The sequence below is a fragment of the Podarcis cretensis genome (assembly GCF_951804945.1).
Source record: "Podarcis cretensis genome assembly, chromosome: 9".
In the NCBI taxonomy this organism is placed as follows: domain Eukaryota; kingdom Metazoa; phylum Chordata; class Lepidosauria; order Squamata; family Lacertidae; genus Podarcis; species Podarcis cretensis.
This window is the reverse complement of record NC_137178.1, coordinates 46931425-46958243: the sequence shown is the minus strand read 5'-3', so window position 1 is coordinate 46958243 and position 26819 is coordinate 46931425. Positions and strand designations below refer to the sequence as shown.

General features: G+C 39.2%; 2 protein-coding genes across 10 annotated transcripts in view; one reads left to right on the top strand and one right to left on the bottom strand.

Moving 5' to 3' along the window:
* Nucleotides 1-2125: 2125 nt before the first annotated feature.
* HPF1 (histone PARylation factor 1) lies at nt 2126-10352 on the top strand. The gene is made up of 8 exons (XM_079991427.1): nt 2126-2284; nt 3023-3185; nt 3956-4145; nt 5606-5704; nt 7510-7660; nt 9139-9226; nt 9744-9916; nt 10109-10352. The coding sequence occupies exons 1-8, from the start codon at nt 2159-2161 to the stop codon at nt 10238-10240; spliced, it is 1122 nt and encodes a 373-aa protein (XP_079847553.1). The 5' UTR covers nt 2126-2158; the 3' UTR covers nt 10241-10352.
* A 1343-nt stretch (nt 10353-11695) lies between these two features.
* The window catches only part of CLCN3 (chloride voltage-gated channel 3), a 43978-nt gene continuing 28854 nt past the window's right edge, over nt 11696-26819 (bottom strand). For 6 of the 9 annotated variants that reach the window (XM_079991381.1, XM_079991383.1, XM_079991382.1 and 3 more), the window contains 6 exons: nt 26081-26626; nt 24192-24378; nt 22650-23048; nt 20283-20499; nt 16971-17046; nt 11696-15550 (listed from right to left, as the gene is read on the bottom strand). In XM_079991381.1, coding sequence (XP_079847507.1) covers nt 15392-15550; nt 16971-17046; nt 20283-20499; nt 22650-23048; nt 24192-24378; nt 26081-26626 — 1584 coding nt within the window. In that variant the 3' untranslated portion in view covers nt 11696-15391. The remainder of the gene's footprint in view (nt 15551-16970; nt 17047-20282; nt 20500-22649; nt 23049-24191; nt 24379-26080; nt 26627-26819) is intronic. The other 3 variants (XM_079991386.1, XM_079991387.1, XM_079991389.1) reach the window with 1 other exon arrangement.

Below are 26819 nucleotides of genomic sequence, written 5' to 3'. Positions count from 1 at the left end.
AATTAAAGCAATGCTGTGAAAATATATTGATGATTCTCTCTGTGTGTTTTATATTAGGTATATATTTAAAAATCCGGTCTGCAAAATAGCAGTGGTAGCCACATGGAATGTAAAAAATAAATGGCATTTGCTTGTTCTATAGATGCCCGGTGACCAGACACATATTCATTAAAAAACAAAAGATGTGAGAATTACAACAGAGCACTTTTCAGGCCCTTATACAATTAAACAATGACTATATAAATGCATGAAATTCCCACCCCCACATCAGTTTAGATTTGCGGTGTAATCCTACATGTCAACTCAGAAGTAAATCCTATTGAGTTCACTGGGCTGACTTACAGGAAAGCAGATGCAGGATTATAAATAAAACTGAACAGACAGAAATGAGCTGGGTTTAATGTTTACATCTAACAGCACATCTTTAAGGTCATCACTATCTCAAACCACAGTGCAGTATCATCAGTACTGGAGCTGTTGAGTTCAGTCAGTTTGTCTACATCAAGTAGTTTCCCTACAATAATTACAATGCTTCCCTCTTGTGGCAAAGAGAAGTACTAGTACTATTTTAAGTACGTATAGATATTTATGAACACACAGGCAACAGCATAATCTTATCTACAGGGGGTAAAATGTGGACACCACCCACTCCAAAATTCAGGGGAGTTAAATTGTCAGTATAGTCCACGGCTATACTCCTAAACATATTTACTAGGGAAATAGCCTCCACGGAGCACAGTACAGTTCTGTGTAAAAGTGCAGTGGCTTATGCTGCATGTCGGAACCCTGAAAGTGCAAAACTCTGCATGTCTATCCAGAATCACATCCCCCTGAATTCAATGGGTCCTACTTAAGTGGGTATAGGATTCCAGCCTAGAGGCAGAATGTTTTGTCAAGGAGCATCTGACTGCTTTCATTACTACTCTTTTCTCTTTTTGCTTCTCCATCTGAAATACAACTTTTTGGGTGGAACAGCAATAAATCCCAACTGCGTGTTGTTACTGCAAGCCCGCCAGTCGACTGCCAACAGCACCTCCTCTGCTCCTTGTTCTTCATAGTGATTAAGGGCTTACGTGTAGGACTCAGGGCCAGATTTAGGCTTGATGAGGCCCTAAGCTACTGAGGGTAATGGGGCCCTTTATATGTCCAGCTCATAGCTGTCAACTTACAGATTTGAAAATAAGGGACCAGCAGCCAAAATAAGGGATTTTCCAAGCACAGGTATGTTCAACTTCTGAGCCCCTCTGAGCCAAAGGCAGAAAGCCCAGCCAGCAGCCAAACGAAGCCTCATCAATAAGGGACAGCAGCGAGACATGGCGCTGGGATAAGGGACTGTCCCGCCAAATAAGGGATGCTTGACAGCTATGGTCCAGCTGTCCTTTGTCAACAACAAACTGTCACTGTTTTGTGTTGAATATATGCTATATGGTAATTTATGGACCTAATAGGTATCTAAAGCCATTTGCCACTGTTGCTGTATCGAGGTTTTATTTTATTTGCTTTTTATCTTATATTTTGGAAATGTACATCCAGGGGTTTTTTTCCTTTAATTTTTTTGCGGGCCCCCAAGAGAGTGGGGGCCTAAGTTATAGCTTGTTTAGCTTGTACATAAATCCGGCACTGGTAGGACTGCACAATTAGCAGTACAACGGTTGTTGCTATTGTTAAAATCTGTACACCACCCTTCGCCCGCAGAGCTCAGGGCGGTTCACAACATATATACCAGGGTGATTTGATTTCCTAGCCTAGCTAACGCGTGCTCTGAGATCCCAGCCCGGCCCTGCATTTCCTCTGAAGCTCTGTTCAGGGCTGCTTACTCCCGAGTAAAAAGCAAGTGGCGAACTGCAGCCCCTGTTCCTCATTGCAGTATCCGAGAGTTGACCAGGCTCGCGCCACTCTTGCAAAAAAAAAATACCCCCAGCTCGCCTTGCAGCTGCTTCTGCTGCAATGGACGTGTGTGCAAAAAGAAGGACGGAAGGAAGGAAGGCGGGATGGAAGCCACGCGGGAGGGGGGGGGACCCTCCCAAATACAGGTGAATTTACACTCAGTCTCGCGCAGCAAAGAGGGCGAAAAAGAACCCCGGCGCGCGCGGCGCTTAAATTCCACCCCCCCCCGGCCTCCCGCGCGCCCTTCGGCAGACCCAGAGGCCTTTGCGCGATGACGTCACGGGGCCGGGGCCTCGGGAAGCCTCACGGCGGCAAACGGCGGGATGTTGCGGCGTCGGGCGGCGAAATGACTGGAGGCGGGAAGAGGAGGCCCGGAGCGGCGGCTGCGCAGGAGCAGGTCAGTCGACAGGCCCGATAGAGGCGCACATAACGCGGGAGAACTGGGTGGCGGCGGCGGCGGCGGCGGTGGGGACCAGCCTCCTTTGTGGCGCCCGGCTCCTCTTCCAGGCGGGGCGGGGGGTGGCTTGGGCTCCGCGACGAGGAGCGCGTCTCCCTCCCTGAGGCGCCTCAGGAGGCGACGGGGGCGGGAGGTGTCGCCGGGCGCCCCCCTCAACTCCTTCCTAGGTGGGGTTGCCCCTAGAAGAGCCTCCTCCGAGCTCAGTGGGCGGCGCTGATCACACCCAAGGTCTCAGGTGCGGTCCCTGTATGGGACAGCTGCTTATTCCTGCACTGCAGGGGATGATCCTCCTCAAGGTCCCATCCAACTCCACAATTCTGTGCATAGCTGTCAACGTTTCCCTTTTTTTAAAGGGAAATTTCATTATTCCTAATAGGATTCCTCGCAAGAAAAGGGAAAAGTTGACAGCTATGATTCTTTGAGAGGGCAAAGCACCAAGCTCTGGATTCAAATCCTCCCAATCCTCCAGCGCACTCCCAATAATATATTCATACCCCGCTCATCTGGCAGGGTTTCCCCAGCCACTCCGGGCAGCTCCCAACAAAATAATTAAAATAAAACATCAAATAGTTAAAATAAAACATCAAACGTTAAAAAAACTTCCTAAAGCATGAGAGTATGAGCTTGCTTCTTCCCAGGCTGTGGGATTAAAATTGATCTGCTGTCCACTGGTACTAGTGTGAAAAGGGGAAGGAGGTCAAGAAGAGGCGGTGCTCCGGCGAAGCAGACGTCCCCGGCCATGTACGCCAAGAGGTGGAAAGCTGCTACCGGCTCCAGATGCCCGAAGACTTCTATTGTTTCTGGAAGTTTTGTGAGGAGCTGGATCCTGACAAGCCATGTGGTGGGTTCCGGAAACCCAGTTTTTCCGTGTTGTTGTTTTTTTAAATAGCATCTTTGGTGATAAGACGTTTTGGCAACAAAGGCAAAAAGAGAAGTTCTCACATTTCCTCTTTGCTTGGATTTAAAAGTCAAATCCAGTGCCCCAACTGCAGTGAACCTTTTTTTTTTTTTTTTTTTTACCCTAGTCTACAAACTGTTTCCCCAGACATACACCTATGTAAAATGTCACACTTTCCCATGAACCTTCCAGTGTCAGTGCAGGTCATGGACATTGTTATTGTCCTCACTTTAGTGTTCTGATCCTAAAAGCATAAGATGGAACTGTTGATTTTAGTGGGACATATTTCTGTGTTATTTGTTTAGGATTGGACTGTGATGAGAAGATATTATAGCAACCAACAGTTGTACACATAGGCAAAGCATTAAAAGTTTTTGTCTCCGCCTAGAGTTTGAGCTAGAAAGTTTTTATTCCTCTCCCGTCCCCTTCATTTTATTTATTTATTTATGAAACATTATTTAGGATTAGAAATGTGTACTGTGCATGCAGCTCTTCTCTAGGTAAATGGAACATCATTTTATTGACCTGAGAAGGGAGAAATGCACCTCAATTAGAGTTGCATTAATATGGGGCAAAGAAGAGCTTCTTTTAATAAAGTCATTTAAAAAGTTAAATAGGGCTTTTCTGGCTTAGATCTTTCTCCAGGAGCATAAAACAACATATTTTATGCTTTTGTGCTATTTTTAAAATTAATTTTTAAATACATTTCATAGATGCACTTAAATCAAGCATTGGACTTCAGCTAGTTGGACCATATGACATTCTTGCTGGAAAACATAAAAAGACAAATAGATCAGCAGATGTGAACTTCAATCTTCACTGGAGGTTTTTTTATGATCCTCCTGAATTCCAGACTATCCTTACTGGAGACAGCAAAATGCAGTATCATATGGGATATTTTAGGTAAGTAATGTATCTACCTTGGAAAAAGATTTTACTTATTCTAGCACTTCTATTCCTGTCATTGCCTTAAAACATACATTAGGCACTGCTGATTATTACTTTCTAGTAGCTCTACCCAGAATAGGATATGAGGCCAAGGACCAATTCCAGGACAGTGTGTGGCCATTTTAATTTTAATCTTTCACCCGTATGTGTCTACAGGTGGAAAAGTGATATCAGAATGTGTTGTCCATATAACTGGGCAGGGGAGGCAGTTCCCAATAAATATTGCATCTAGCAATCTTGTCTGCATAGGTGGTTTCCATATACATACATTTTCTATGCAAAGTTTCACTGAATGTTTTCAGAAGCTCTCATGTCCATGCCAAATTTTGTAATCAGCCTGTAGTCTCATGTTGGCATACAAAAGCATCCCATAGGACAAGAAAGGGAAGTCTTATAATTTCTTTATTTCCTTCTGAGGAAACTGATTAGTTCAGTGAAACGAGTTTTGTAGCCGGCATCTCGTAAAGTCTTTGTTTAATTCTAGGTTTTTTTATTGTTATTCTATAGTCGATTACTTCTCGTTTCAGGGATTTTCACGGTAATTTTTTTATTGTTTTCTGTAGTCTCATGTTGGCATACAAAAATATCCCATAGGACAAGGAAGGGAAGTCTTTAACGTTTGATGTTTTATTGTGTTTTCAATATCCTGTTGGGAGCCACCCAGAGTGGCTGGGGAGGCCCAGGCCGATGGGCGGGGTAAAAATAAATTATTATTATTATTATTATTATCTGCGAACTGTTTATATGGAACTTTGGGAACTTACTCATTCATAATAAAGAAATAAATTTATCCAGCAGGTGGCTCCATACATTAATTTAGGCAAATGAAAACCACCTGAGAAATCTTGCTTACTTGTTGATTAATTCTTATGGCAAGCATAGGCAGGAAGGCCATTTTCAACCTGAAAGTTTGAATTCTTGATTTACTGTTTAAATTGGATAAGTGTGTTTAACCAATAAAGTGTGTTTAGGGTCCCTAGGTGTAATCTATATACAGTTTAAATTCAGTATACAGATTTAAGGCTAGGATCCCAAAAACACTTATTGGGGAGTAAGAACCATTGAACACAGTAGGATTTACAAGTATAGGGTTGCAGCATGAACATGCTAAAAATATTGTCAATTTTCTGAAGTTTTTTTTAAAATTCAGTGCACTTTTAAAGCCTATTCTAATATGTTTCTGCCTTGACTGGGTCACAGCAGTCTAAAATCTTAAGTTATGAAGAAATTAAATTTCCTACTCAGAGTGAAAATTTGAGAGGCTATTGAACAATCCTCAGAGAAACATAAGAACTCATGCTATCACTTTTATAAATACTATTTTTGGTTGGGAACAATCTGAATTCTCTTTGTAACACCACAGAGAATACTGATGTAATATGTTTAACTTCAGAACATTGTATGTGAATTTTTAGGGATATGCCAGATGAACTGCCTGTGTGGGTTGGTGAAAATGAAGCCAAGAAGGGCTGCACAATTTCTCAAGTTGGTGACAATGTCTTTGCTGCTGTAAAGTAAGATTTAATACTTTCAACTCCTGGATTAAAAGCAAACATGAATCTGGACCAAATTAGATGAGACAGGAGAGCAATTTCTATGTTTATGCTGGTTGTTTTTTAAAAACTGAAATGTAGTTGCAGGACAAGTGCAAATTTGACTAGAGCAGTGTTTGTATATGTTCAGATATTTACCCACAAGCCATTTTCCAATAAAACTTGCACCACAGCTATGTTTCTTCATGGAACGGAAAAGGTACCTATTTACTTGGATCCCTCTAAAGTGCCTCTTGCCCTCCTGAACAAATTATCCTGCATTTTCCACAAGACTAGTGTGGGGTGCAATATATCCTACCTGCTGTATCATAAGCTTTGGTATACCTACTTGTCCTCTGGAAGCTCCATTTCAGTTTTTGTAAAAAATGGTGGGATACCAATCATATCGCTTACTTAGTTTGGTTCATAGAATTTCTAATTTGGGCACTCCAGTGACATTTAGTGTGCAGTCCTACACATTCTTACCTAGGGAATGAGTCACAATTATACAATGAGGCTTACTTATGACTAGATACAGTATCTTGTATCTGTTAGTTTCTTGCCAGTTGCTCTTGTATAGCTGTGTGTTTCAGCTTTTGTGAACATTACACTTGATTTTTTTCTGATTATTGTAAGCTAGCAAAATTTCCTAAACACTTTAAAAAGCAAGAAGGTAATCACTTTCCTATCAAAGTTTTCTATATACCCTGTATATATTGTTCATATTATGATTCTTAGCAGTCTAGGACGGGTGGTGGAGGGAAATAACATAGCCGTCATTTATAGCCAAGTTTCTGCTTCAACAGCAATATTGGAGGCTGCCTTTGAGTTATCATTTTCAAGTCATTACTCTTCGTAAACACCTCATGCATTTTCCAATTGTTAGCTCAGAAATACTTTCAGCCATCGAGTTCAGTAGTTTTATTGAAAATTATGCATAATAAAGGGGTTGATTAATGTACTATGACCTGTTCAGTTTGCACATATTGAATGTGTTTTTCTTTTGACTAAAATAAAACGGAAGCAAAATTGTAAACTTAGTTTAAAAAGCCAGTAGCTAAATCAAGACTGAAATCAAGATTCCCCATGCAGCTGTTGTTTTTGTCTGTTTCTTGAGTTGAGACAACTTGCTTGTTGAAACTTCTACCTTGTGTGACAGTACAAAACAACACCTAGTCTGTTGAATAATCCATATTCTGGCACATTGATTGAAAGGGCTGATTGTGGGACTATTTTGATGTGATCTTTGTACATTGATACTACTTTTAAAAGTGATCATGTGAGTATTTCCACATGAAGTAATTACGTGGTGGCTAGTAATCCATAAATACAACTGTTTAATCAGTGAGCAAGACTTAATAAAATCCTTTGGGAGAGGTTATAGTCTCACTTAATTGCTGCTTCCCCTTGGAGGCACTTGTGATCATTTCAAAAGCCTGTCTCTCAGCACCAAGCCTGACTCCAAAGTAGTCCTTTGGAATATTTACAGCTAAAGTTAGTTAAAAGTCAAAGTTAAACATTCATTCATTCATTTATTAATTACTATGTTTTGTTTTGCTGATTAAATCCATGCTAGATTCTTTGGAAGACTTAAGAAAACTTTCCATGCTTTTATCATTCTAGGGCAGGGCTGGGGAACCTGAGGCTCTCCAGATGTTGTTGGACTCCAACTCCCTTCATAATCAACCTAAGCTAATGGAGTCCCAATGACATGTCCCAGGTTCCTCATTCCTGTTACAAAGAAAAGCGGATGATGCATGTAACACGAAGTTTTCTTTTTGTTTCAGATTATTTTTGTCCAAAAGGCTTAAGGAATTGACGGACAAAAGGAAAATCAGCATTCTGAAAGATATAGATGAAAAACTAACCAAAACAGCAAAAGAACTTGGTTACTTGCTTGAGCAAAAAACCATGAAGATGAAACAGAGAGACAAGAAAGTATGGCTTGATTTCTTTCTAGATTAATAAAGAACTCTAATGTATAGGCCCGTTCCTTTTTTTTTCCTGCTCAAGGCCAGCTTGTGTTAATTTTCTATAAGTTTACCAGGTAACTTATCCTAGGAAATAAATTCTCAATATTTTAATCACCTTTTTACTATGAGAAAATGTTGAGTTGCTTTACGTATGCTTAAAGTTTGATCGTTGTTGAAAGGTATAAAATACGAAGCATTGCTTTGCTGTAGGTATTTTTAAAGTTTTAAGAGCCATAATAAATTATGTTCAGAACACAGAAACATATTCTTAATGGCATCTGACAGCAATGCCTTTTATATAAATTACAGTGGTGCCCCGCAAGACGAATGCCTCGCTAGACGAAAGAGTTTTCCGTCTTTTGAGGTGCTTCGCAAGACGAATTTCCCTATGGGCTTGCTTTGCAAGACGAAACGTCGGGTGAGTTCTTGCGAGTTTTTTTCCTTTTTCTAAGCCGCTAATAGCCGATATAGCGCTAAGCCGCTAATAGCCGTGCTTCGCAAAACGAAAAAACGCAAGACAAAGAGATTCGCGGAACGAATTAATTTCGTCTTGCGAGGCACCACTGTACAGCATCAACACTCTCTTCATGGCAAAACATGAGATCACCACTAATGTATATTTTAAAGATCCAAAGAACTTAAATAACAGAACAAGCAGAAACAATATGGAGGACATAGAAGGAAGTATCTCAAGCTCAACCCAGAAACCAAACAAATCAGGAATGACATAGATTAAGACTTAATTCTAAAACATGGATTTAGAATAATATCAGATATGTTTGTCCAAATATGTTAACTGTAACAGCTATAGGCTATAGATGGAAAAGTGTTACCTTAAGCAGGCAGAATACCAGTTACTTGTGCAACAGTCTATGTTTTGGAATGACAGGTGCAAATTCTGTTTATACTGAACTATGAATTTTCAGAACATTTCTATCTTTAAAAATCTTAAATTTAATTTGGGAAAGAAAGGAGCAAGTTATAAATTCCCCTTCCCCCCAGTTAATCAGGAAACAGCTGAACAGCCTCAAAGAGGGGATTCCTTGAGAAACAGGCAATTCAAAACATTGTGGGTGCCTTGTGGTGGTAACCTCCAATGGAACTGGCTTCTCTGACTTTTCCCAATGGAATCACCACTTCAAGAGGAAGGAGGTGGAGCACTGTTTTCAATGGATTGTCTTAGTGCTCCAGAAGATTACATGGATGAGCAGCAAGGAACACTGAGCAATGCTCTATAATCATTGCTGTTGCACAAAAAGGTAGGGAGCTGTCTACTTGGTACAAAAGGTTTTAAAGGCTGGTTAATAATTCAGTTAAATGTAAATACTTCTAGAAAAATAAGTCTTTGAATAGATGCAGAATTAATATTTTAATTCAGATATGGTTCCATGTAGTTTGACAGGCCTAGGCTTAATTGTATTTGTCTCTCTCTTTTCAATACAGGTAGTAACCAAGACATTTCATGGAGCTGGTTTGGTTGTCCCCATAGATAAGAATGATGTTGGGTACAGAGAGCTTCCTGAAACAAATGGTAAATTAATTCTAGTGTTTCTGTTCTTAGAAAAAGAAAATTGAATTTTGCTATTAGTAAGAGTGCATTTAGATACTGAAGTCTCGGGGAAAAAATGAATATTTATACGTTAGGTTAAATCCAGACTTTTGCTCCTAGTAGCAGGAGTATTCCCTGACTGTAATTCCACCCATGGGATGCTCCCACTTGAAGTAGGGAAAGGTCAATTTTGCTGGTTCTCCTCTCCTTGGGTGACCTTATAGAACAATGTGAGAGGTGAGAGGTCATGACAAGGGCTGCAGGGAGGGGGAACTGGCAAAAATTTGCTTAACAACCCCTTTCACCAGTGGGAGTGTAAGAGTCTAATTCCATAGCTGTGGTGATCACTAATGAGCAACCTGTCTACCATTACTGATAGTCTTATTGGGAAATCTCTGTTATTCTGAGGAATCCTAGGCAACATACAGCAAAACAGATAAAACTGAATGATAAAGGAAACTTGTTCCAATTTAGTTCTCATGTAAACTTTCCTCTACAGCTAGTCTCAAAAGAATCTGTAAAGCCGTTGTAGATGCTCCCAATGATGACCAGAGACTGAAAGCCTTTGCCCCTATTCAGGAAATGCTAACTTTTGTTCAGTTTGCTAATGATGAATGTGACTATGGAATGGGATATGAACTGGGAATAGACCTCTTCTGCTATGGGTCACATGTAAGTAAAATAATTTTCTCTGCAGAAACTCATTCATTTTGTGAATGAACAGAAAGAACAAATGAGCTCAACCAAGCAGCTCGTGAAACTAACTAACTATACAGGAAACTGAGGAAATGTTTGACATGAAAAACAGTATGAGTGTGTAATATCAATTTCAGTGAGATAATGCGTTCTTTTAATCTTTTCTAGTATTTTCACAAGATTGTTGGCCAGTTGCTGCCTCTTGCTTACAACTTGCTGAAGAGGAATCTGTTCGCAGAAATCATTGAAGCTCATTTAGCTAATAGGAAAGAAGAGAACGTAGACCAGCTTGCAGCATGAAATAGTGTCATTAAGTGAAGTATTGAGTTGCCTTGTTTCGGGGTATTTTCTTGTTTTTTGGTACTGAACTGGTGTAGTTTCTATGTGAGATAAATAAACTTGTTTTGATAAAGATTAGCAGCTTATTGACCGGGGTGGGGATCCAAATTATATTTCCACTTTCATTTTGCACTCTGCGTTGCCATACACTGTAATATTATAAGATAATGGGTTGCAAACCATAAGGTGGCCTTCTAATGGCAGAAAAGCTGTTTTAAAAAATACAGTGGACTATGAGGAAAGTTCTGGGGTGGTGGGAGGTGAAAAACCTACTTTCCATGTTTCCTGAGCAGCTGAGTTTCTACTACCTTCACAGTTACGCCTACCCAATCTTCAGCAAGTGCAGGTGGGCATAGACCTGCCTTCTGAATAACTTGGTCAGAAGCTGTATATGCAATACTAGGCTACTACAGAGGTGACGGCAAACACGCCGTAAAGGCGAGGGATCAATCAAGCCAGGAGGAAGAAAACTTACAACAAACCAGAAGTTAGAAATATGTTAAACTTGCTTGCTACAGACAAGAGAACAAAACCAATTCTATAAACAAAATTCCTGCATTTTCACATTTGATGATTTACTTAATATGGTTATCCTACTTTTTTAGACAATTACTACCTCGAAGCAGCTCATGTCTATTAAAAAAGAAACTCACTGCCATCAGACTTTGGAACACACACACAGAGGAAGCAAAAAAGGTAGAGAGAAAAATTGTTCTTTAATGCCAGAACAAAGTTGGTGGTTCTTTTTTCTTTGGTCCCTTTATTTACGTTTTACACTCTGCTCTCTTATCCCAAGTGGTTCACAAAAAGTTAAATTTAAGATCAAGTCTCTTTTGAGGCCCAAATGAAGAAGCTGAGAAGCTTACACCTACAAAATTTGGGGAAGCCAGGTGGAGGGAGAGATCCAGCCAACAAAACCTCTTCTTCAACAGATGGCAAATGCTACTAAAATCCATTTTTGGCAGAGCAACAAGTAAATAATTGTTTAGCATACCTTTCCAACAAACAAAAGTTACTGGTGGCAGATTGTGTTAACGTAACAATACTCTACTGAATTTCTGTGACTGACTTTGCTTTTGGTCACAGTCAAGGTTTTGCCTCATGGTTTTTGTTTTCACCTGAACCTTGTTTATGTGGAAGAAAATGGAGGACCGGAATCTAATACAAAAGGGTAGTTTACAATTGATTATTATAGAGCTAGATCAATCTGCAGTTTAGTTCTTCCACTTAAAAAACGGTGTTTGTGCTCTTTCTGCTCATTCACTAAGCAAATGCAAGAAAGGAAAAAGCTGTGTTTTAACATTCTTCCATTCTGGTATGTTTGACAGAACCTCCCAAATCTTCGGATAAAAGAAATGCATATGTACTTTGTATAGCCAATGATTAATTTAGTAATGAAAGAAGTCAAAACCAAAATGGTCATACAGAAAAATTTAATACATTTTTATAATGAAATCATCACAGTAATAGGTTTTTTATTTTACTGTAATGATATGCAACTATATCACACTAGTATAAATAAAAACATTAGGATTAATGTTTAATACAGGTCTAGGAAATATCACAGATTAACAAACTATGCATTCATGAACCAACTGAACTGCTATAAACAAAACAAAGATGGCGATACCCTCAAACACCACATCCTGTTCAACTTGAATAAGGCCCTGCAAATTTTTACATTAGTATATACCCTCTGCTTTTTTGCGCAATGCACAGGCACACTTAGTTCAGTTCCAGAGTCTCTTAATGCACCATGACAAACAAACTTGTCATGCGCTAGTGAGGAAAACTGAGCAGGTAAGAACAGCAAACAGTGCATTAGATCGGCACAGTATAGATGTGAAGGTCTTAACATTTAAGTAAGTGATCTGGGGCATGAATTAGTATCTTTTCACTTCATGCTGCAACAGCTAGTCTGAGGGCACTGAATTTATACCCAAAAAAACCTTGTGTTAAAGCAAGTAGCTATATGAAAGTTTCATACTGAACAGGACAGGAGGATTTCAAATTAAAGCATGTTACTTAGAGAAAGTAAGTTTATTTTAGATATACATGATAAGAACCAGGGCAAAAGAGTTTTTACTTTTAAAGAAAGTGTTAGAAGCATCATAAGTAGTCTCCTGAACTTTGTCTATACATTAGCCAAATTCTGTTCAGTTAACACTGATTTACACAATAAAAGGCTCCAAAGGAACAAGTGTTCCAGTTTAATACCCAGGCAAGTAAACAAAGAAGGTCTCATTACTACCAATTTTAAAAAACAATAGCTTGGACCCAAAGTTTCCCTTTCTCTGACAGGGGGCTCCCATCAAAGGCTGGGAATCTTTGGATTCAGCCCAATGTACTGTGCCAAAAAGTATAGCTTTGGCAAAGGTTCAGCTCAGAGTTCAAAGCAAAGCTTCAAAGAATTTCTAAATCACATTGGCCGATTAGGCACTGCAAGGAAATATTAATCTATAGATTTTAAAAGCTACACCTAAACAATTATTAGTATTTGGACCACTTAGCAAAGCACTTGTTTACAGTTCTTAGTTGCATTCCTACCGACTTCACCAAATTTACTCTGGTATTCCTTTGGAACATGTTTTCCTCAGACAGATACTCTAGTGTCAAATGATTTGCAAATAAAAAAGAGCTTACTCAGGCAACAGGCCTGAGATACACAAACACACCTGGTGTTACACAAACATATATGCAGTACGTAGGGCACCTGGTTCTTTTTATGAAAAGATGCTTCCCTGGCTACCTTACACACACCTGTGAATTTTCAGTGTTTCCAAATAGGCTTATCAAGTGAGGTAGGGGATTACTGGGCAAAGTCAGGCGCTACACTGTGCAAACAGTTTACCACACAGCCCTCAATCATTCTGAAGTTTCATGTACACCCATAATGCTTGAAAAGCCAATGTAAATGCCCTCGCAATCAGGAGATGTGATGCTCTGGAATGTTCACCTGCCAGTCACATCTCTAACTGTCCCATTTATGTTTCAGTTTTTTTATGGTCAAAACCCTCAAAGTAACACCTCCCAGTCTTTGGCCTGATTCACACATGATAAACCAAAGTTTGGCTTAACTAGACTGTGCTCCCAGAGCAGCTCACAGCCTGCAGCCTCTTTGATTCTTTCCCAGTCCTTTTTGCTGCTGTGAGCTAAGCCAAACTTTGGCTAAGCATCTTGTGCAACTGGGCCTCATGGTTAAGCTCTCTTCTCACTGACCATGAGCTGCTCCCAAGGCCAACATACTAAGCCAAACGTTGACTTGGCTCACTGAAGCAGCAAAAAGGACCAGGGAGAAAGAGGATGTTGTGCGAACCATGCTACTGTGGTAGTGATGTTTTGTGTAGAATACTGTGTAGACATTCCAGATACAAAGGATTGTATATTATTGGTGTCCCGCTGCTGAAAGAAGGCTCTTTGATCCAGCAGGTGCTTCCATCAACAGAACAGAGATTGGGGCAAACTTCAGTGATTTCCCTTTCCTCCTCCAACCTGCCTCCAGTCGGCTCTGGAGGACAGAAGACCATTAGAACAATGTGGAGAGTGGTGCAGGGGGCTGCAAGATAATGGCCAAGTCATCAAAGATTGCTTTGATCCCCCTTCCACTCAGGCAAGACTCTGCTGCATCCAAGAGCTTTTTCTCAATTGAGGGACACCAAGTGGATACAACCCAGAAATTGAGACAAAAAATGTTCCAGTAAATTATATCTATTGTGGATAGGATTCAAACCCGACATAGTTGCAGTAAGAATCAATTGTTACTTGAAAAACTGAATTATCACTTCAGCAGTTAAGTTCTAAAGCTATTGAAAATCAAAATCAAAACGATAACAGGTTTATAATTAAAATAATTGTTTTTAAATCCTGCATTATTTACAAGTGTTGGGTCCATTATTTCTGCTTTGTTTAAAAACAAACAGTAATTTAAGATTATGGCCATCAATCAAGTGGCAGACTGCATTATAAAGAAATATTAAACACTTCCCCCATTGATAAGCTTTTGCCTAACCCATCTTTGCACATGGAGGTTTCTGAATTACTGTATAAAAAATACATTATAAAGGTAAAATTAACTGTGTCACTGTTAACTAATTTTATTTAGTATATTTTAATTCATAAAAATATAAATAAAATAATGCTCAAATATCAGTGTATATCTAGTGCAAAATATGATTACATTTTTGTAGGAACAGGGAACAAAAAGTGATGGGTCGTAATTCTGAGGCAGGGGAGGAAATCTCCAGTGTTTGAGCATGCAGTTGTTACCAGACACATTTATATAGAATTGTTCTTAATAGAGTAGCAGTATTTTCCTTACACCGCACAACATTGGTATATACCTTAGTGTTTTTAATACAAAAAAATTGCATAAGCCCAGGTCATGTTGTCATCTTGCAACAACATTCTTTTTGAGACAGGTTTTGGCTGTTTAAGCTGCAGCTCAAAAGCTACAGGATTTCAAACATGCTTCATACAAGTTATTTTACCTGCTCAATCTGCTTCTGTTGCAGTAGATCAAAACTGCCATAATAATTTCATGATATACAATCTCTTAAGTTTAAATGGCACAAGAAATACTTCCTTCTTGTGAACAAACTCAGCAGGTCACAGTACATCTCAATATGAGAAACTACCATTTCAGAAGGGCACATCAATTGTAAAGAGGCTCTGTTAGGGCTCAGGAGAGAGAAATAAAAGCTCTTTTGGAATGTAAAGAGGTGATATAAATAACTATGCACTTAATGAGTTAACACAACAATTGTCTGTGGTAAAAAGGGCAAAATCTTCCAGTATTCAAAAGATGGCTCAATTCAAAATGATCCCTCCAGAAACAGGGACTAGTAATCAGTTTCTTCAATGCTAAAGCAGCAGGGTACAGAATGGAGCCTTCCATCTTCTGACACAACTTTGTTACTGCACTATCATGGCAGATCTAGCAACTTAGAACGCATCCAGTGCAAGATTGCAGAACTTCGCTCCTACCCTCTTTGTTACTGTGAGGACCATCCTTTTTCCAACTCTGCGCTTTTTCCTAAATCAACTCCTGAATTCCAGCGGCATGCTTCCCCAAAAATCCAGCTTTCCTCCTGCATTGCAAAACAATGCCTCATGCTAAAGTGTTGTGCTATTCAACAAATGAACCTCCTCTTCACTTTCCTCTCTCTCCTCTGTTACTGAATTCAGTTGAACATTATTGATGCAGGGTCTTGGTTTGCCGTCTGGGCCATATGACGGAGGATATCTTTTTTTGTTATGATGCCAAGGAGGCGCCTGGAAAGAGACACATAGAAGATGGCTAATTAAATACACGAGCCAGAAGAAATAGCCAAGCTAATTTTATAGCCAAATCCTTTTTGTTGACAGGAACAGAGTGCAGTAAAGCCTGATTTTCTTATTCCAAGAAACACATTTTGTTGCCATCAAGCAACCATCATTTTCTTTAAAACAACAGCAGTACTAAGATACTAAAGAGGGTGGTCACTAAACTGTAACCCGTTTTCAACTTCCAAGTAAAGAAAAGCCAAGCCTGTGCCCACTAATAGTTATTTTTTTGTTGCTGATTATTATATGCCAACAAAAAAGTAACAAAGGAGGACAAAGAAAAAACAAACGTGTGAATAAGTGATACTGATCCCATTACCAAAAGAAATTATGGTTGAATATAGCTGGACTCAAAATTGCTTGACAGTTCAATTTTGAGGCTCTGTCCAGCATAACCTATTAGTTTGGGTGTCTTCATAAGAGCACTTGCACATATGTTTGAAGAAGAGATGATTACAGATTAATTTATTTCAGGTTCAAATTGAAAAAAAGAAGAAAAAAACATTTAGACCCCCTTTTTTCTTATTAGAAACAGTGCTCTTATGATCCAGGTTTTACTACTTATATACCAAGGAGTGAAGCTGTCCTAAAAAGGTTTATCACAGGAGAGGCAGAAAAAAAGAATGAGCTTCTAACCTTGTCATTCTGGTTAGTAGTTTTTTGCTGTAACTTTTTTTTTTTTAAATAGGATGCATGAAACACTTGTGAAGTATTAGAATAAAATGCAAGTTCAATTAGCATGTAAGCAGCCAAACTTGGAATACAGGTTTTAATAGCAACTACTGCAGAGCAGCAACTAGAATCTAAATAGCACAAAATACAGCAAGAAGGACAAATGACAAATTCTATCGCTGATGTTAATCAGGAAATAAAGTGCCTTCTAGTAGTCGCTCCACAAAGTGACTGCAACTGGGCAGGAAATAGTTCTAATGCTGAAATATGTCCTAGTTCAGATGTCAAAGACTACAATGAAGTTTGCAGGCTGATTGGCAGCTCTTGTTAAAAATGAAACCCCCAAACCTACAGAGTTTTGGCACATGCTTATTTTACACAGGTCAACAAAACTTGTCAGAAAACAGATGTACCCTGGAACCTTTGGGAATAGCAGAATTTCTATCATTGAAATCGCTAATCCACTTTCTTGGATAACGTTCACTTTTAATTAACAGTGAATGTTCAGCTCATGTCTTCATTTAGCATATTTTCCCACAAACGGATTTTGCTCACATTTCAAATTCATAAGGCCTATATACTTGTTTATGGAGTTTGTTGTTGTTCAGCTGTTATAAGAGAACACTGAACAATTCACAAGTTTCATGCTTCCTGATGTCTAAAGTGTCTAATGAGGAGATCTGATATATCTAATCACCAAGGGTTCGACGTGCTGCTTTAGTTGCTCGAGATGCTCTAATATGTTCTTCTTTGTGATGATCCCCAAGACAATCCTGAAACAGATCATGTTATGCTAATAACTGTGTGTGAAATCAAACAAAAGAGCTCCAGTCATAATGAAAGAAGTTGGGGGGGGGGAGTAAAACGAAAACATGGACTGCAGAAATGCTAATAATGGGAAGGTTAACTGAAAAAGGATTTGAAGGCCACTGCATCTTCTCTCAATGCATATTAAACTTAAGATATAGACACATGTTGCACACTGACATCTAGATGTTTTACCATTATTACAACCAATCTTTCCACATTTCCTGCCATTATAAATATGAAATGCAAGAACAAGCTTAACTTTTACTCCTACAGATGCACATTTTACCTTCTTAAAAACATCTGATGATCAAAATATTAAGCCTGCCTCTGTCTCTATTTTAATCACATTAACAGTCCTTAAGACAGGCACCTAAATGCTACTCCATACTCCCTCTCCCTGAATTCTGCATCTAGAATAAATTAGATCAATATGTTCACATATACTTAGTTTGGGTCTGTTTAAGCATGAATGGTAGAATGAAAACAGGCAAGAATGGGGAAGACGGGATAAATGTCTTATAAGAATAAAACCAGGGAGTAGCTGAAAACAGCAGATGGACAAGATGTTAAACAGGATGCCAAAACCCCACATTCTGACTCCTGGTAGTCCTACTTAGTTTCTTTCCATTACTTTAGATTTCACCAATACCTGTTTCATCTTTACATTTTTCTTACAGGCCATCAGAACTGGAAGCTTTTTAAAAATAATATTATTATTATTAATAATAGGATTCTTAGCATGCCACACACTGGACCAATACTAAATCCTGCACATATACAACAATTCCCTGGAATATACACAGCCGCGATAAAAAGCAACAGAACAATTAAGATACAAGTGGTATCACCAAAATGCAAAACAAAAAACCCAGAGCTTTCCTTTTCCAAACCGCAAATAATTTTAGAGAAACATCCTAGCAAGCTGCTTTTCAAGGTCATGAAAATTAACAAATCTTTTGTAAACCAGCTTCTTAAAACTTAAAGGGTCATATCGTAGTAGACCAACTGAAATCAATGGACTTGCTTAATGGGCCCAATCTGAATATGACTAACACTGGCTATCATCTAAAATGCTTAGAATTGTGTTGGGGGTATTAAAACTGTTTTACTGTTCCAGCTGCTGTGACCTCTTTCCTAGGAAAGGAGATCGAAATTTCCAGTCTGCATACACGTTTCCTTGCCTGATGCAGTCACATGCAGCAAATATACAAGTCTGCTTAGTGATCTGAATGATTTGGGGGTCTGCCCCAAACTGACAAGTGGAATGAGATCTGGCCACTGTTAAAATTATCAAACGCAAAGTAACATTAACAAGCTGAAGCAAGAAAACAAATACGGACATTACACAGCTGCAGATTAAGCACAAGTAACTTTTTGCTATCGTGTTCACTTAATAATTCATTAAGAAATATAATACAGTAATTTCTACATAGTTAATAATCGCATTGGAAAATGAGGTACTTCCAATTGTAGCAGCATATTTTGCTACACTTCTACAGAGGGGGCTTCAGGCCTCATCAATGGTTTTAAGTGTTATAAAAGCATTTTCTAGGAATGCTATAGTGTACTCAACTCCATACATACATAGCAGTTTAGCTTTCAGGATGCAATCCTACTTACCTGGGTGTAAGTCTCACAGCCTAAGGAGACTTACTTTTGAACATAGTGTTGTTAGTTTAATTTGGGCTGAAGGCAAGTATAAATACTCTCCCCTCAAACTCTATTTAAGGCAGCAAATTTAAGTAGTTTATTGCAAGATCACATAGTGATGTCCAATCTCTGGAGTCTAATATACATTAATAATCTAAAAATATCAGGCGGTATCCAGCATTGGTCATATTCTGGGTAACCTCATTGCCACTGATTTTAATGAGCTTCTCCAAAATATGGATATCACTCATGATGTATATAGTTTTAAAGTGGAAATAGTTGTAGTTGTTATTGGTGTTATTTACAGCTTATTAGCATGTGCTTTGCATGCAAAAAGATCAAATTCTATACTCAGCATCTCCATATAGAACTGGGAGAGGGCAATGTCTGAAATCCTGGAGAGCCACGATATTGCAAATAAACCACGCTGAGTTATATCATTAGTCTGATTCAGTATAAGGCCGCTTCCTAGTCATGCACTTGGCATAAGTAATGTCGTATCAGAGGAAAGACATGTAAACGGAACAGAATGGCACCTGTGTTGCAAGCAAGGGTTTTCTGTTTCAGAGTGTTGGGAGGTTCATGGAAGCTGATGTGCAAAGTTTCATAAACCTCCAACACTGATGTCATGCTGCTCACTTGAGTAGGCCACTCCCATAAGTAGTTCCATGTGAAAAGTTACATCTGAACCAGCTCTGAGACCCAGTAGTTTCATGGATCATTCTGAGAAGGCAAGTATGATTAGGCTATGAGATCTAGTCTTATGATATAAAGCAGAAAGGGGGGAAGCCTCATCATGGGGCTTCAGCTAATGGGGGCAGACTCATATTGCTTGCAATATGCAGCCCCTTGCTCATTTGTTTGAAGGGTATACAGTCAGTTGAGAAGGAGGGAAATCACAACAAGAGCTACAGAACTAGTGGCAATGTAGCTTTCATTATCATAACAACTGCACAGAGACAATGCAAACTATGATAAAGATGCTAGGGCCATTTTGTGACATGAGGGCTCTTGCAAAATGCAAGAGAGGAGGAGGCACCACCTCCAAGAAAAAACACAAATATGCTGAAGAACTGGGAGTAGTATTCAGTGGTGTCGATATCTTAACTGGAGGCAGGAGTATATACATCCATTCCATATTATGGTTTTAGACACAAGCAATATGGAAGCATTCCCATATCTTAAGAACAAAATATAACCCCCCAAAATCATGAATTTCTGTATGTCCCTCTTCTCATGGTAAACCAGTGAGAACAAGAAACCTTCTAGTGTTATGAATTATCCTCAGATGATTCTCAGGACTTATTTTGGGCTGCTAGGAGAAGATAGTGGGAAATTTGCAAAGGGCTGTGTTTGCTTTGAAAAAATAAAATAAAATTAGGAGAAAATAACTTCTAAGTCAACACCCTGCTATGCCGTTGCCTCATGTTTAATACTTGAACAAGTGTTAGGGTGTTAAGACTTCTGAAGGAGCAACAGGACAAAGATAGAAAAATAAGTAATCCCAAACCTTTGTGATACAAATAGCAGTTCCCATCATTGGACTCACCCATTGTGTGTTACAAGGCACTGCCTCAGGCCCAGTTTGCGGAAAATATCAACCACTATCTCCATTGGTGTGTGATCCGTCACAGTAAAAGGGCTCATATCAAGAATGCTTCTCAGCTTCAAAGGTCGAGGGCTTTCTGCTGGAAGTGATGGGGTATGCTGGGCAAAACAGACTCTGGAACTGCCAACAATGCCTTCTTGCTTCTTCCTGGCACTTTCTTTAATCGGGACAATAGAAAACAAATATGTAAAAGAGAATGAGTTATTCCCTTATGTCTAAAACAGTGAAAACTATATCTAAAAAGAAAAAGGAAGGACTATACATAGTGGTGTTCCTCATGCCCCACCCAACCTAACTACACAAGATTATTTTCTCTTTTAGTAATCCATGTCATGTTAATTTAATTCAATAATCCTAAATAAAAATAAAGATATTTAATCCTACAAATTGTTCAATTCAGGAAGCACACTGTAGCATTTCAAAACACTAAAAAATGGTAGAAGGGGGGGGGTGCAATGTTTTGTTATTAAAATATTTTTAACCTGCCTTTTGACTAAAAGTATCCAAAGCAGCTACCACTAGAAACACTTAAGCACAGTTCAAAGTTGTACCAAATTTTAAAGTTAGCAGGACAGTAATCCTTAATGCCGAAAAAAGAAAGGAAGCTAATCGAGGCAACCACAAAAGCCTTCCAGAAGAGGGTTGTCTTAGTCCAGAATCTAGAAAGAAGTACAGACATCTCGCAATTTGTGCAAGGGTGAGAAGCCAAGGATTGTGTGCAAAGCTGAAATCGCATATAGCCAGAACAAACCCTGTGCAACCATCCCCACCTTTCTGAAACCAGCGTGCAAAGTGGAGCTTGTGCCCCAGGCAAGGTGGAGAGCTTAAAAGCTCTTTCCACGGTGGGAAAACCTGGAAAACTGTCTACAAGTTGCAAGTCAACAGTAGTGAGTTCCACAGCTTCAGTGCCACAGCACAGCCCATTACTCTTCAATCAGTGGGGGGAATACAAGGAAAATCATAGAACACAAGTCGGTTCAAAGGAGCGTAACCAGTCCTTGAAGTATATTGGGCCCAGACATTTCAGAATTTAAAAGGTCAAAACTTTAAATTGGGCTTGGGAATCAAGAGGAAGCAAAGTTATATGTGTCCCGCACCCTGCACCACTCAACACTTTAGCATCTGCATTTTGAACCTGCTTCTGTTTCCTAGAAGTGGGTGAGTGGGTGTGTGGGTGTGGGTGTATTTGTTCTTGATTTATTCTCCAAACAAACAAGGGTAAAAATCCAGCAAACACATAGTAATGTTAGAGATAAGAAACAGTGCACAGGTCAAAGTCAAGTGACATCAGAAATGTGGTGGATCATGTGGCCATAAATTAGTCCAAAATGTTATTTATAACCTTAAGGATTTAAAATCAGAGTGTAGCTTTTCTACATATATTGAGTGTATTAAAGAGGTCCAATCTAGATGTAACTAAGGCATGAATCATCATGGCTAGGTCATTCCTCCTGCAATGCAGCCTATGAAAACTCCTGGGTACTGCTTCACCTGAATATTCAGGGGTAACATCAGGTGCAGGAGTTCCTCCAAGCTGCAAGCCTGAGTCTTCAAGTTATCCTATCCTCACACTGGATATACTCCTAATCAACAGTGCTTTCATCTTGCCCGGATGAAGTTTCAACTTGTCTGCTCTCATTCACTGAAGCATTTCAATGTTTAAATCCACAAAAGTAATGCAAGCAATGCTACTTCTCCACACAACTATACTGCAAAATTATATTCTAGGTCTTCAAAACTGCCCCCGAGCCATATCTGTGTGACAATCTCTTTGATGGTGGAGAGGGGACACAAAGACATTCATTTTCAATCACAAAGATTCATGTAGCACACCCCTATTACAATAATTAAGTTGTGCATGTCACAATCTTCTAGATATCTGGACTTGAAAGTGGCAGTCAAATGTAGTATCAAGGTACACAATAAAATTCACTTGGGTATTACTAGGTAATTATGCTGTGGCATAATTTCATATCAATCAGTTCTGGAATTTTATTCCTTTCAAATCTCAGTATGGCAAAAGCTGCAGTAGGTATTTCATTTGGTCTGATTCCCAGTCTCACTGCTCCCAAAGCTACTATGCAGTGCTAGAGCTTCCATATTTGGCTTAAGAAGAAGAAACAGTTCACTGTAGGGTTCTCTTCGTGTGAAAATGGAGAGCCTGGTGCTGCTCTTCAAGGATCACACCCCCATTTCCACCTCCAAATTCATGTAACCCTCCGATTTATCCTATGACTGCTCTTGAACTAATGCTTTTTGGGGGGTATAAGGGAGGGCAACACACTCAGAATACAAAAATTCAATTACCTATTGCAATAGTCAAATCTCTCCTTAGAGCAAATCCCACTAGCCTCTGGGACTCTTTGGACATTATAACAGGAAAACCGTTATAGCTGGTTTCATTGATCATGTTTTCTATATCATCCACTGTCATATTATCTTGTGTCAACACTGCCAGAGGTGCATCATTTCTTCGAGGTCTCATGACATCAGCTGCCAATGTTGTGTGGGTAAATTCTTCCTTGGCATCCAAGAAAGGATATCCATTCAGACGAATGTGTGCTTCATAGATACCTTCCCTGCCAAAAGCGTCTCCTACCCACTTGCTTGTCATTACTGCAGCCATGAGGGGCACAATATATTCTAGCCCACCTGTCAACTCAAATACAATAACCACTAGAGATACAGTCATCCTTGTCACACCACCTGAAAGAAGGAAAAAAGAAGGTTATTGATCAGTATGTCCTTGTGGAATAATGTATCAATGTGGTGTTCCCTGGCCACCTAGATAACATCAGGTACCAGCCAGGTATTAAGTCAATCACCACAAGACTTCAACATGGAATTAGCAGCACATAACTTTGAATGTATATTAATGCTACACAAAAATAATGATAATAAAAGTCACCCAAAGGTGTTGTTATCTTAAAGAAGGGAAAATGATAGACTGGTTTTATGATAAAAAAATAATTTAATCCCCAAACTGCAAACTAACATTAGCTGGGAGTAAGTCCCATTGAGCTCAACAACTCTTACTTCTGAGATGACATGCCCAGAATTTCACTATATTTAAGTTTCAAGCTTTAATAATGTGCTTATGTGGTACTGATAATTTCAATAAACAATTTAAATAATAATAATATGCAATCAGATGGTTTGCAAAATCAAATTGGAATACAAAAAATGCTGACTTAGCACACTGGGAAGGAAAATCGAAACTGACTGATCCTCCTTGTCCACAGCTTCCTCCACCAGAAGGAAGACTTCTGTTACTAGTTCAACATTTTTCCAAAGATGAACTGACTAAAGCCTGTCTGATCATTTACTCAAAATTTGATCTGCCAAATCCAGAAGTGGCAGCACCAGTTGCCAGGAGTCATCTGGTAGTATAGCCAATTTGCAACTCTACGTTTGTATTCATAAGGGGTATTATTATCTTTCTCATCATGATTCCCAACACATAAATGGCTAAATCTATGTTCATATATCAAAGTCAGGGCTGGGAAACAGCCCAAGGATGTTTGTGAATAAGTATTTCAAGGATTACCATACTTTTAATCAATATTAATTCCAATTCACATTCAAACTTTTAGAGATGAGGGCTGGTTTTTTAAAAGTTGTGATTAAATACAGCACTGCATGCCCATAAGATGGGCTTATGGAAACATAGTCATTGTGGTTTTAATTGCTGTATCTTTTCAGTACTGTACATGTTTCCAGTTCAAAGCAACATGCTCTTCAAACATTGGGCATATCCATTTGTTCTGCTTTATCCCTTTATAACTTGCCTATTTAAGCAGTCAAAAAAGGGACTAATCCCTTTCATTTACTGTGTTCTGATTTAGTTACCTAAGCATGCAGCAGCACCAACCATAGCATAGAGGCCGGGGGTTATACAGTCTGCTCCAACTTCACACCACTCCTTGAAGATAAACCAGTCATGGTGATAATATGCAAGTTGCTCCACAGCGATTCCCACGATTCTCCCAGCTATTGCACCAATGGCCATACTAGGTATGAACAAACCTGATGGCACCTAAGAGAAAGAAGAAGCCAAGGAAGACTGTGACCTTGTTAATGAAATGTTTCCGCCTTTTAAGAACAGAAATAGGGAACCTGTTGCTTATCAGATCTGGACAGCAACAGGTTCCCGATCACTGTTACAGTACATAGACTGTACTGTACTGTAGGTTGTGTGAAAGATTCCAGAGCCAGAAGCCCCCACAAAGTTTGGATTCGGCTGCCTCTTTCCTCCTCAATAATAATAAAAATAATAATAAATTTTATTTATACCCCACCCTTCCCAGCCAAGGCTGGGCTCAGGGCAGCTAACAAGCAATAATAAAAACAAGTTGAATGAATACAATTTAAAAACAAGATTAAAATACAACATTAAAACATTATTATGATGGGATGGGAAGTTTACTGAAGACGTGTGAAAGCCTCCATCTTCCCCACCCAGAATTCTAAGCTAACTAAGGCTCTACTGATGTCTGGGAATAATCACTAAACTGTTAAGGCTTCAGGGTGGGGTAGATACAACATGAGGTGCAGCTGATCCAAGGGCAGTACATTTGGAATGCCATTTTTGGGAAGCACAACCCAACAGATACAATACAGCTCTCTGTAGCCATGCAGACACCTTTAGCAGACTGTAGCATCATCGTTAGCTCTTGGTGGGAAAAGCTGTCAAAATCCACTTCCTTAATTACACAGATTCTCTTCCCATCCCCAACATGGGGGCAGTCAGTGCTCCAGTATGTTAACCTCCTCCTCACCCCCTGCCCCAGTTCCTCTTTTCACTGCAGTATTTCAGAGCCAGTGTATTACTGCAGCATACTTTCCCACGGAGGCTGCCACAGCTGGCAACAATCTTTTTACTGAATAGCCAATTGTTTCAAAGACAAAAAAACCCCCTGCACTCGAAATATTCTTAAAGTCATATCTAACATTACATCAAGTCTGCACTGCTTGTTTATTTCTTCAAGTTCCTAGAAACCAGCACACACATCTAAATCTGGTTTCCTTCTAGATGATGCAGCCTACAATCCAAAATAGTACATGATCCCTACAGCATACTGTAATTTGACTTTAGCGCAATGCTTGTCCATGCATCTAACTAGGCCTTCCAAAACCTGGAATATACTGCATTTAGTTTTAATCTTATTAGCCAATGAATGAACTAATGCAAACATGGAAGATATGTGCAATGTCTTCTGAACATCAACAACCATTCTTGCTGGAGTTCAACATTTATAAGCAATAAAGAACTTAGCTTCTGAAAATAGGCCTTTCCATCCCACACAATTGTGCAAGAGAACACATCAGTGTTTGTCCTCCTTATTTGGAATCTCCAATTTCAAATTTCAACATGTTTGTATTCCTCACTGATACTAAATTAAACTTTGCTGCCTATCTTACTAAAAGGCACATGCAATACATTAAGATAGGCTTTCTCAATAATGTACCAGCTAAGAATAGGGGGGAATGCAACAGAAACCCAATCTTTAATGAAACTTTATTTATATAGTGCTCTTTCCTTCTAATTTGTATCTAACTATATATATATTAACAGCACAATCCTATGCTTGTCTACTCAGAAGTAAATCCTATTGAGTTCAGTGGGGACTAACTGTCAGGTGTGTATAGGATTGGAGTGTAAGAAAGAGAGAGCTCAAGATTTGAACATGAAAACAAAAAGGGCAAGGGCCAGAGAAATATTGCTTGTTATATCTTACCTTGATACCGAAGGTGAAGACTGTCATTATAATCTTAAATATAAGGGCTAAACACAGCTGCCATATAGCTGAATACACTCCTGTGCCTGCTGGACGATCAGGAATATCATCTACTATTTTACTGACATTCATGTCATTTCTGTAATCACAAAGGGAGGAAGATTCCAAGGGGCCACAGTCTGTGAAGAGTTCTTTAATAAGCTCACTGGTGTTGACTCTGGTGTATGGATTTGGAAAAGCAATGACAGCGGTTATTGCTGCTACAATAATGACCTCCAGAACTGGATATTTTCCAAATTTTGTTGATTTGCGTCGACGGCACCAAGCGATGTTTGCACGGATGAAAAATGCTCCCCACAGCCCACCAAATACCCCCAGAAGAATGAATGGCAACAGTTCAAACAGGTACCATGGAGTATGGTATTCAACATAGAAAAGAACTAGGCGACTGTTACCAAAAGGATTGATTGATCTCAACACAAATGCAGCCACCAAAGCAGCAAAAAAAGATCTCCACAAAGTTTTCAGTGGAAAATAATAACTGACCTACAAGAGACAAAAAGAGAATAAATAATACAAATGGATCTATTGAGCAAATCTGCTCATTTCACTAAGCTTATAACAGGTAAGGGGAACTGTGTATTATCAACATCAGCAGCTAGTGCTGAATGCTACTTTATGCTTTGTAATAATACAGACATCACTTCAAGCATTGAGAAAAATGACTGACATTAAAATA

What these genes read in the sequence shown, in the direction of transcription:
- HPF1 (XM_079991427.1), top strand. Translation starts at nt 2,159, where the DNA reads ATGACGTCACGGGGCCGGGGCCTCGGGAAGCCTCACGGCGGCAAACGG. An exon ending in GGATCCTGACAAGCCATGTG is followed by an intron (nt 3,186 to 3,955) that starts GTGGGTTCCGGA and finishes TACATTTCATAG; the next exon opens with ATGCACTTAAATCAAGCATT. An exon ending in TCTTCTGCTATGGGTCACAT is followed by an intron (nt 9,917 to 10,108) that starts GTAAGTAAAATA and finishes AATCTTTTCTAG; the next exon opens with TATTTTCACAAGATTGTTGG.